At 47.0% G+C, this 12,312-nt stretch overlaps 1 protein-coding gene across 1 annotated transcript in view; it reads left to right on the top strand.

Annotated features, from left to right (window-relative positions):
• LOC119396604 (SEC14-like protein 4) overlaps positions 1 to 12,312 on the top strand; it is a 44,482-nt gene that overhangs the window by 24,044 nt on the left and 8,126 nt on the right. The window contains exons 5-8 of the mRNA XM_037663888.1: positions 146 to 236; positions 742 to 836; positions 10,816 to 10,894; positions 11,696 to 11,776. Coding sequence (XP_037519816.1) covers positions 146 to 236; positions 742 to 836; positions 10,816 to 10,894; positions 11,696 to 11,776 — 346 coding nt within the window. The remainder of the gene's footprint in view (positions 1 to 145; positions 237 to 741; positions 837 to 10,815; positions 10,895 to 11,695; positions 11,777 to 12,312) is intronic.

Here is a 12,312-nt window from a genome sequence, read left to right as displayed (position 1 = left end):
CAAAAAGTGGCCAGGCCAAGTTGTCATCCCTGGAACGAGGGATCCAGCTTTTTGAGACAATTCGACTTGTTAACTTTCCGTCCAATAAGCAGTGATCATCAATGAGCAGTGAAAATCACTGAGCAGTGATTCCTCATTTTCACAGATTGTAAGGAAGAACTTCCCTGGGTTTTTCTTGCACCCTTGCAAAGACGGACGCCCCATGTTTATGGTCCCGTACGGATTAAATGTCAACGGTGAGTCTTCCTTCTGCATTGCGTACATACAGAAGCATGCGCCAGAACCATTCTTAAGGATACCGTTTTACAACTGATTTCCCCAGAAAAGTTAAGCCTTGCTAGCCTGCTGACTTTTGAGTAGCACGGATAAAAGCCAAGCACGCACAGCGAGTCGCATTGATGTCAGGAAAGAAGGAAAATATAAGGAAAATAGAGAAAATGCTCAATAAGCGCCGATACTTAAACAGCCATGGTAGATAAAATCATTAGACACTGCTGACCGTAAGTAGACCGGCTGACAAACGGGCTACACTGTACCGTTGTTCACACGAAAGTTCGTAGCACAATGACAGAGCCTTCAGACATGGGCGGCGTCATTTGGAACTCCATAATGTTTATACTACTTCAAATAAAGTCAATAATTTATCAGGTCACCTGTCCACCAAAATGCATCATGACACTTATGACGAGTCAGCAAAAACAGATAAGTACAAAATCAAGGGTTCGTGTGTGTGTTTCGCAGCATTGCTGGAAGCAATGACACCTGCCGTTCTCATACGGCACTGCATCTACCTGCTGGAGTATGCTGAATCGCTGTGCCGGAGATCGTCCAACGAGGTGATTGATTGATTGATTGATTGATTGATTGATTGATTGATTGATTGATTGATTGATTGATTGATTACACGTAGACATAATTATTTAACTAAAGCTGGTGTCGGCAGTGGAGTGTCAATAATGCCAAAATCCTGAAAATGGCACTACTCTAGAGATATGCAGAGCTGCAATAATTAAAATGCCCTGAAACCAGTGAAGCTATCCACGTGCGCTGTTTAATTGTATCTAAAGAAGTCGGTATCTAAATCCTACGCGGTATGAGGTGTGCATACACACTTCGTGGTAACTTAACAACAGTTATACGGCGATTATTAGTGTACAAATACCTAGAAACTTTTTAACACGGAAGTGTTTTATGCCGGGGTCAACCAAGATTGTGATGACGTATTTCCGTCACGGAAATACGTCCGCAAATGAACGCCATCAAATGGCAAAGAAAAAAACTATAGGAAAAAGTTCCGTTGATAGGAGTCTAACCCATGACCTCTCGGTCCGCGACGATGGCTGGCGGGCGTTTAGCCCACTGAGCTACCGCCAAACACATACCGAAGGCTGCATGAACGCGCCTTTTATCTTTCACATTTTCCTGTCACAGTGCTCTTGCGTGTATGGATGGATGGGCGCTATGAGCGTCCCTTTAATAACGGGGTGGTGACATGTGTGCCACCAGGCTCGAAAAACAAAAAAACAAAACAAAAAAATGGGGGACCCTTAAGCTTCGCCTTTAAGAGTTGAACGCGATAGCGAAATCTGGCCCCCAGTGCGCACTTAAACCACTAAATGCACTAAATGCAAGTGTGTTGTTACACACACGCGCGCGCGCGCTCTGTATCTATAGTAATGGTACAGGCACTGGTACAGGTTTTCGATCTAAAGCACTTCCCTGTGCTAGAGTCGAGACATATTTCTCACAATGCCTCACAGATGGCGGCACATTATCTAATGTTTGCTGTTGGTTTGATCAACGCCTCCTCTAGAAAGGAGCATGGCCTCCGAGACGGCGGGGACGCCGCGCGCCCGCCATCTCGGAGGCCATAAAAGGAGACGTTGGCTTGATGTGTTTTCCGCTAGATGGACATAGTTGTCCATTTTTGGAGCTCTTTGAAAGTTCGTGTGTGTTTTTAGCGGTGATGGCTGCACTACCCCGGCTTTTTTCGAAGCATAGCGTCGCGTAAAAAACGTAGTTTGATAGCCTCGCCAATGCGCCTACAAATCGCCGAATGGGCTCATTTTCGTCGTGACACCTGTCGAACCAAATGCGTTTAGGAGACTCCTTCTACTGCATGGCATTTATGTACTGTTTTTTTCCCGAAGCAGTTGCAAAGAAAATGACCACAATCTAATAGATATAGGAGCACATGCGCCCCCCTCGGTAAAGTTCACGCACTTTCAGGGCGTCTCACACGCTCGACTAGACCACGTGTATGTATCTATAAACCTATGGTCACACATTCATAACTATGCTGTAAAGCCCATATTTTTTACAGACCATTGCTTAGTAGCCGTTTCATGGGGTCCGCAAAAATTTCGTAAGGTTCCTCCAAACTGGGAACTATGGAAGCTTAACGTACAGCTCTTGCGTGAGGAATGTTTCGAAAAAATAGTCAACGAATTGCTACGTGAGGTAACACAATGTCGACAGCTGCCAATTTTTGCTCAGTCGGAAATGTTCAAAGAGAAAGTTAAGTATGAGGCAATTGGTATTTCATGCGAGTTGACCCATAGAAAAACTGCTGAAAAACGTTATCTTTATGATTTACTTCATAAGCTCCATGCATTTGAAAGTCAAGAGCCGGGATTGCACGTTGATGAGATAAATGCGGTTCGAGCACAGATACAAAAACATGATGCAGAAGTATATAAAGGAGCAATGGTTCGTTCACGTGTTACTCGTTTCACTGATGAGGAACCCACAAAAAGCGCTCTTGGGGATGAAAAGCGGTATGCACTTTCTAAACAGATATTGCAAATTGAATCACCTGGTTCTATTTGCACAGAGACATGTCAAATAAGAGCCGCATTCGGAGAGTATTATAAAAAACTACTTACCGCGGCTGAGCTTCGGGATGATTATGAAGAAAAAGCTGACCACTTTATTGCGCTTGTGCCACCCTTACAAGAGGATGACAGACTCAGTGTTGATGGGCCCATCACTAAGGAAGAAATAAGGTTTGCAATAAGCACGTTGCAGAAAAACAAAGCTCCTGGCCCAGATGGCCTTAGTGGGGAATTTTACATAAAATTTCAAGAACTTTTGGTTCCTTTTCTTGAGCAACTTTTTGAGGAGGCCTATGAACGTGGTGAGCTTCCTCCTTCTTTCTATCAGGGCCATACAACATTAATACCAAAAAGTACTGAGACTGAAGCGTTAAAGAGAGTTAAGGGATATAGGCCTATATCATTATGTAACATTGATTACAAAATATTTGCGAAATTGCTGACAAATCGCCTGCAGACAGTGATCACTAGATGCGTAGGTGACCACCAAACATAAGGAATTCGAGGCCGCTCTATACAAACAAATATCCATATAGCGCGGTCAGACCTTGCATGTATCGATGGTAGTATGGACCAAGTAGCCCTTCTTCTAATAGACCTCGCTAAAGCCTTTGATAAGGTACAGCATGCTTTCCTGTTCAGGCTCCTAAGACATCTGCAGTTGGGTGACGTACTGTACAATGGCATTTCACTCTGTTATAAAAAGTGCACTACAAGGCTCATTGTATTCACACACTTTCGGGTATAATAGAGTTAAATTCATCCGTACGTCAAGGGTGTCCGCTCTCGCCTTTGCTCTTTGCAATATACCTGGAACCACTATGTTTAAGTGTGCTTCTAAATTCCAGCATTAGAGGATACCGATATGAGGCTGAGGAAATTAAAGTTCTAGCTGATGCCGACGACATCGCCTTCTTTTGCATCGATAAACCTAGTGTTCAAGAAGCAGTAAACACTACTTTACGCTTCTGTGAAAACGCTGGAGCCAGTATAAAATTTGATAAAAGCAGAGGATTCTGGCTGGGAATGTGGGCTCAAACTCCCTCAGTGTTCTCAAATACCCATTGGAATGCGACTGCTATGCGGTATCTTGGTGTGCGTCTTGATAACTATCGTAACAGCGGCCCACATTGGACGTCCGCGATCACTAATATCCGTCGAAAGGTGTCAGCATGGAACGGACGAGACCTTTCCATTTTTTCAAGAGCTAAAGCGTGCAATATATTTCTTGCATCAAAGCTTGTCCATGTTTTGCAGGTATTGCACTGCTCTCGTGTGCACATTCAAGCATTTCACAGGATATTTGCTTGTTTTATTTGGTGCTCTTCATGAGAACCCATAAGACAAGCTTTTTCTTCCACTTGAGAAGGGCGGCCTCAGTCTGGTGCATTTGTTTGTGCGACAGTTGGTGTCGCGATTTTTTTTATCTTAAAGACGTCTGTCACCCATTTCTTTTGGCAGTTCTTCGAAACCGTCTGAGTTACCATCTTCCTTTTCTTTATGTCACGACAAGTGTTGCCAAGGAAACGCAGTTGTCGGGATTCTTAAAAGAAATAGTTGATACCGTGAACTTTTTGAAAACCAGATTTACATTAGAGTATTTATGTAATATAGACAGAACACCGCTAACCGCTGCACTTGTGAATAACCTTTTCCCAGAACATGTATACCGACTGCCATATTTGCTTTTGCCTGGCCATGATGTATTATTCCGTGTACGTAGAATGTGTATATCGCCAGCAGCGAAAACGTTTTTCTTTAAACTGCACACATCCACTCTACCAGTGAAGAAATGACTCATTGAAAGAGCAATATATGTGCCCTGGACTGTAAATTGTAGACTCTGTAACCAACCTGAGACGATAAAGCATTGTTTTATCCATTGTCGTGACGCATTTTATTTCTGGGACATTCTAAAGAGAACAATCAGAAAAGACCTTCCAATCACAGCTCATGGTATTAAGTTCCTCCCTTTCAAAAAGAGCCCCACCAATCTATTTATCTATTTATCTATTTATCTATTTATGTTATTAGGACTTTATTCGCTATGCAAAAGTCGCATGATCGACAGGCACGCCGAGCCACCACGATCGACGAGGTCCGTCTTCCGAGAAGAAGCTGCTCAAGTGCACAGTGCTGTTGAGACTTTTGAGCCCATTCCGGAGTGGCTTGCACTTCTGGACGCTTGTGTGTGTTTGCCTGACTTTTGAACAGCCTCTTACTGTAGGCAACAATGTGGGTGTTTTGCATGTTAAGGTAATTCTAATGTGACGAAGTATGTAGTGTGTGGTTCACAGCAATAACGGGTCATCTTTCCATGAATTAAAGAAAAAAAAGAAAAAAAAAACATTGTGGCCTTGTGGTAGGACACCTGCTTGCCACGCAAACGGCCCGGGTTCGATCCTCAATGGGACCGAAGATTTTTATTGTTAATATTATTTGCATCTTTCTCAATTTTTCGCTCACGGACGATTTTTCGCTCACAAGTGACGTAGCGACGCCGACACCGACGGCAGCATTTCTGCGAAACGAACTCTCTAATGGCTCATTCACACTGGGGAATCCGCCAGCCACAGCGACCGGAATTTGCGCGCCGCCGAAAGTCAACATTGTTCACACCGCTTAGCAACCGCACCGCCGAAACTAGGGCGTCTAGTAGTCATCGTCCCTTCGCGCGAAGGAACGCTGGCATCGACGCGCTCGGCGTTGTGTACGCGTTTCGTTATGGTGAAGCACATAAACAGGAGCAGGGTCGTCGAACTGCTGGGCCTGCTGCAAAGCAACTTTCTGGCGATGTCTGACGAGGATAAACATGCATTCGCCGAACAAAAGAAACGACGCAAGCACTTGTGGTTGGTTCGTCCTGATTTGCAAGACGCGAGAAGCTTGGTCGAGCCGAGGTAATGCTACCCGTTTTGCGAGATCGCGATGATGTATTGCAAAGATGCTAATCGCGACAACACTTGGCAGTTGTCGAGAGCTACAGGATCATTAGGAAAGACTGTGCTGTTGCTGCGGGCTTCGACGACTGCGATATCACAAGCGCGCCGCCATTTTTTCGAATGTTCGACTCGCGTTCCGATTGGTTCGCGGTGAAGGAATCCGGCGGCAGCTGCCGCAAAAATCGGTCTAGGACCGATCGGCGCGGAAAGGGATTTTCCGGTGGATCTCGCTACCGCCGAAGCGGATTCCGCGCGCTCTCGCCGCCGAATGTCTCAGTGTGAACGCGCCCTAACGCTATCGCGTTAAAACGCGCCGTTGCTGCGACCGTCCCATTCGGCGCGTTTCCAATAGAAGTGTAATTTCGTTTAACACACTGCGAGGTGGTGGCTTCAGCACAGGCCAAGCTCATAGCGTCCATCCATATCGAAAAATATCTCTCCGACGCTCGCCTGGCTGTCGCACCGCGTTCCCCGCTCGCCCTGTGAGAATTAACATTTCTCTATGAATTAACTGCCAGGCTAGAGGGAAGACACAACGGGCGTTGCGTTTCTCTTCGCATTTCACGACGCCTTGGAGGAGTGCATATCGAGTATCAGTGTTTATTAGGGGCGAAGCTCCTTAAGGCGGCACCCGTTCGTCCCTCGTAGTCATCGTAGTAGTCCGTAACAAGTCTTACGCTTTGACCTCCAAGGTGGTGCCGGTGGGAGATTTCTCCTGTGCGTTGTTGAACAATAAAAAATTCGCAGCGTGCGCGTTAACTAAAAGCCGAATTCTTCTGTCTCTCATTCCCCATTAGCAGCCATTGGCATGTTCCAGTAGGAAACGTTAGTAGAAGTAGAAGTGTAAGTGTTAGCTAAAAGCCGACTTCTTCTGTCTCTCATTCCCATTAGCAGCCATTGTTTACCTCAAAGGTAGTGCCTGGTGAGATTTCTCCTGTGCGTGATTAAACAATAAAAATTTAGTTCAAAACGCCGTTGATTGATGAAATAAACCAACGAAAGACGCCAGATGTTTTGTAAAAGCAGAACGAAAGAACGCCAGATGTTTTTCTTAAAGTGTAGTAGTAGTAGTTGTATGTAGCCACCTCTCCCGATCGTCAACGGGCGAGGTGGACCGGCAACGGCGCGAGGACCCTGCCGTACGAGAGTTAAATCACACTAAAAGACATACTTTGCGGGCGATACACTCTAGTGAGCTTTCAACTTTTCGTCTTAATGTACATGATAAAGAAATTATTTCTACGAAAAACGCAAGGCACACCTTGAGCAATATATTTGGTTTTGGGACGTTAAATGGAACCATGAGGCGATGCGAAGCCGGAGCACTTGCACGATCGCGTTCCGTTGGCTTTCGTTGGGCATGCTACCGACCTCGCGTCGTGGAACGCGCGTCCTGTCTTCCCTCTAGCCTTGCCTTTAATTCGCACAGGGCGAGCGGGGAATGCGGTCGCTCTTTCGCTCGGGAGCGGACTTCTTCCTTGCATTTCACCGATCACAAGTGATAATGAAGGGACCACGTAAACCAACAGTACAATAAAAGTTTGATGTTTAATATATACACGACAGCCGCGCTGCGGCTCTGTCGGAAAACACTGAACCGTCGAGCGGCCGACTCAGCCCCTTTCACGGTAGCGGTAGCGCACGTGAGCTCGCGTTCTTCTCTCGGTGCGGGTAACTGTGGGGCCGTCAGCTCGGCACGTTGAACCGAGAGGCTTGCTGTGCGAAGCTGCGCATTTCCACGATGGCAGAAGCGACCCCGCGGCAGCGCAAGCGTGGTCCGAAGTATTGCGGTTTGGTGGCCAGCCACAACAGTGCAGACAAGGCACACGATTCACGTGTTAAACTGTATCGGTTCCCGGGCGTGTCGCACGAGAAATAAAGGCGGCAAGCGTGGATAGCTGACAGCGCTGTCTCGCCTTCTATTTTGGCTGTCTGAGTTCATCGCTTTCGTTCGTTCCGACTACCTGAATCGGTAAGTAACGGGGCGCATGCACGCAGCGACTACAGTAATGATTACTCGCTGTCTTCTCGCATTGTTGAAGTCCAGTTACGGTTGTAGGTGAAGCAACTTTGTGTTTTGATTCCCCGTGCTCGTGAGACCTACCCGTCGTTGTTGAACGTTCACATTCGCGTTATACCGTTAGCGTTGCGCGGTTGGTTGAATTTAACTGAACTCCGCACATTGTCAGAAGTTCGGCGCCTGCATTTCACGCGTCGGGAAGGCTGCTTTATCACGCCGGAACGGACGTCTGTGCATTTTCAGCAAGCTTTGACATCGTTCTGCAGGTTTGCTTTGTTTTTGTCACTTTATTGGGGTGATATATATTTAAGCCGCTAAATATAACTGGCACTTCATACATGCTTTGATATTGCAACCTTGAAGTAACCACCTTCTGACTTTGTGCGATTTTCTAGCCGCGTTCACGCAACAGGTTTTATACGCCTGTCAAGTCGGTATCATAAAAAGAGACTGCAAGCATGACGCGAGAGCCGAAAAAACGAGGCGAGCAGTTCATCTTGCTTCACAGTGGTTGAAGCTCAGCTAGCTGCCTCGCGTCTTAATCGGCGGGTGATTCTCCAGCGGCACGGAGGACTTGACTCTAACCTTCTCAGGAAGCAGTGCCATGGCCGTATAATCTTTTTTTCGCACGCCGCAAACGTTTGTTCACGAAAGTACACGGCTGCTACTGTAAGCATGCCATATCAAAACAACAATCATATGATTCGTAGTCCACGCCGCAGAACATCGATAGCGTGTACGGCTTCATTTCGGAGTGCATGTGGACCATTATTCATCTTTAACGTGACAGAATGAGACTTACCTCGAGGTATACGTCCTACACGGTGTAATCGCGACTTCGGAAATGCATTTCGCTTTGAGTCGGGCGTGGTTGTCGTCGATCGTCTGCTCTTCACCGTTAACGTGATTGACGAGCTTTCCTCATTTTATCAAGTTCGCTTTGCGGAAGTGCCAGTCAAGCTTGAAGATCCTTTTGAAGCCGCACTGCACGCGGTACATTGTGAGACGCCGCAAGTGCACCGCGAGAGCTCTGCACGTGCACGGAAGCGAGCGGCAACGCGGTGGCGAGAAGGGAAAGCGCTCGCTGATCACGCCCCAGTTTCTCTTTTTCTGCCAGAGATGGCGCTGCCTGTCAAGAGCAGCAGCGCCGCTAAGCGTTGCTTGGGAAGCCTATATTATGTACTGGGCGCATTTCACGGAAGAGTTTCACGGTTTACAGATGATTCCCTCCGTAGCTTCGCCCCACTCATCATCATTCACCCCGTGGATATGCTGTGATTTTTATGTGCTTGTTGATGCCATATTTGCGCGGGATTCACCCATATGCGGTGTCCACATATATGTTAAGAACTTCAGCTACCGCAAAGGGTTAAATCATGATCATGGGCGTTAGTCGTCTGTAGGGAGATGTGCTACTAGGCGTCAACGTGAGTGCGTCCACATCAGGCGGTGCTACATCTGCCAAACAACAATAGACATTATACAAGCTCTGATATACGAATACATTGTTAAGCTGTTTATTGGACGGCACTCAGCGACAATGCTCAATGGCGACAGTCAAGGCAAAAGCACGGACTCTGAGCGCGAGCGGCGTTTAGAAGAGGACGACCCACTAGAAGCCGCACTGAAGAGCGCAACCGTTAAGCAGTACCAAAGCTTCGCCACAATTACCCCGGGTACGAAAAGGGAGCCGTCCGGCGACCTAACAGCTCGTCACTATGAGTAGGTCATAGTAGGCCTTGAGGTGCTCCATGTTGACTATGTCGCGCCCTCGACGGCGCATGTACGAAGATGGTTCGATGGGTTCGTTCAGGTAGTTGACAGGGGATGTGCGCTCGACGACCCGGTAGAAGTCGCTGGAGAGTGCAACCGTTAAACAGTACCAAGGCTTCGCCACAGCACTAAAGCAATCAACTACTTCTGTGACGGCACGTTTCACTTTCGTGTTATGCCAGTTCCTATGGCAGAGAGATTAACCATCTTTTCAGAATACATCACAGGCCTTCCGAAGAAGCATTGAGTGAGGGGGGTACAGAGCAATTAATAACAAAAACAAAACACAGACAATGTAAGCAAAAGTACAATACAGGCCAAAAGCAGTGAACCAGTATCCAATGGAAATCGTTATACAATGTTGAAATGTCTGTTCTGTCGTTTGCGAAAATGGTTACGGTCAGTGATTGTGACAAAGGCTTCGGCAAGGTCATTCATTCCGTAGTGCAATGGCGCGTGGTGGTGTAGATGAACTGAAAGCTTGAGTCCTTCCAAAAAATTTGGCCGCGCATCTGCGTGCTTCGCTGCAAATGTCGTCCAAAGACGATAGTCGTCTGCCGGCCGTACTACATGAGTCTTCCTCCTCTATGTTGAATCGCCGCATCTGGCTCATAGCGTCGCATTTGCAGCGCAGCCCAAACAACACCAGCATTTTCCACGCAGCCTAAGAAACACTAGGGTCTTTAGAATTACGTATCTACGTGTTTTCTAGTAAAGGAACACACCACTCAATACTTATGTATTGATGTTGCGCCTCAGATATGCGTAACATTTGCTTTTTGATCGACAATGTTCACAAGTATGAACGGCGGTACCAGTTCAAGATGGCTGTACGTTCCGCAACTGGTTAAACTCTGGCCGGGTGGCTGAATCGAGTGACAGACAGACAAACAGAAAGACAGACAGACAGACCAAAATTTCTGCGTTTAAGTTCCCCAAGAAAGACTATCGTCTTTAAAATGCGAGTAATGATCAGGCTGTTATGTAAACGTCGGGATTTACGCGTAGGAGTGTGAATTGGTAAGCCATGACATGGCAGAACTTTATATAAACTAGCTCAATACTCTTTTACAAGGGGCAGCATGGTCACGTGTGCAAAAGTAATATCGGACCGCCAAGCAACGTAATCAGCGCTACGCTGACTCTACTTTAAAATGTGGCGTAATGCGCACTGTGTGTATGTGATGCAGTTCGATTGTTTACGTGTTTCTGCCTACACATGCCATCGCTTCCTGTCTGTCATTAGTTGGGGCGAGAAATTCACGGCCTATACACGGTGGCTGACATGGATAGGTTGGTCTTTCGTCACATCTACTCTTGGCAAGGTAAGAAATGTTATTCAGGAACACATTATAATGGGCGAGTCAGTATAACTGCGTGATTAAACCAGCGCGTATACAAAAGACAATAGAGAGAGGACAACACGTCACTGGTTTTGAAAAGTGCTGTCTTTTCGTGTCCTTGTGTCTGTGCAATGCTTTAACCACAAAGAAACATTACAGCGGGCTGTAAGCTACAGTGTGCAGAGGTACAGTGCGTAGGCTCGATATTGAGAAAAGTCAGAGTTGCCTCTAGAGCGTGCATAGAGCGAAAAGGCGTGCACAGAAAGGTGCTGCTACGCTAATTCACGTTCAGAAATGTTTACGCGCATGTGATGTACAAAGAAAATTAATATATTTCTTACCGTAAGGGTGAAGCACTGACAGTTGTGACCGCAGCTTAGCTTCGAGGCAGGGGCGTAGCCAAGGGGGGGGTTGGGGGGGTTGAAACCCCCCCCCGAAATTTTTCAGTTTTGCTTGCGTATATATACACGCACACATACAAACGCACGCACGAACATACATAAAGTATGGTTGAACCCCCCCCGAAAAAAATTTCTGGCTACGCCCCTGCTTCGAGGAATAACGATTGCCGCATCTTACCGAAATACCACCCGCACTCGCATCGCCTCAATCCTCATTGGCGTCCATCGTGGTGGAAGGTAAGTGCGGTGTGCAAACCACTTGCTACGACTCTGGCCTGTACCCGCTTGATGACCACGCACCGAAAGTGGCGTCTATACACGAACACAAAGTTTCGGTGGTACTGAAGTACGTGTTCCGATTCTCGTCTTTTTGCGTTTGCAGTGCTGAAGACAACAGCTGTCAATTTCCGCATGATGGAAGACAATTACCCGGAGTGTCAAGAGAAGGTCATTGTCATCAACGGTACGTCTCCGCCACAAGCGTGCACACGGTGGGAACAAGGGAGGTGGGGAGGGGGCGCCCCCTCCCCTAATCATATGAAGAGAGGGGCCCATTCTAGGCCACTGTGAGAGGCACGTGATCGCTTCATTTTCATCTTTGCATCCAACTCGCCCCCCCCCCCCCTCCCTCTTCACCTCTAATGGAAAGCCCTACGCACAGTTACGGTCTCCGCAGCAACCTGTCTGACCTCACGATGTGACTCTACCATTATTTTCCTTGTATAGTTTAGAGTGGTATTCTAAATTGCTCATTTGTTTATCAATGGAATGGCTAATAGCCCATTATGTGCACTCTGCGGGTGACGCTAAACAATCGCGCAACCTGTTTGCGATGTGCTCCCACTTTCACTGCCAAAGAGCAGCCCTCTCAGTTCCACAAGGCCTGCTGCCCATTCGCCCACTGACAGGCCTGCACAGACTTTAGCGCGAGTAGCTGCAAAAGCGTTGCCGCCTTTCGTGAATATTACGTTTAGAAATGTTTAATACATATCATAGACG

This window comes from Rhipicephalus sanguineus, chromosome 6 (assembly GCF_013339695.2).
Source record: "Rhipicephalus sanguineus isolate Rsan-2018 chromosome 6, BIME_Rsan_1.4, whole genome shotgun sequence".
NCBI lineage: Eukaryota > Metazoa > Arthropoda > Arachnida > Ixodida > Ixodidae > Rhipicephalus > Rhipicephalus sanguineus.
This window is presented reverse-complemented; position numbering and strand designations above follow the sequence as displayed.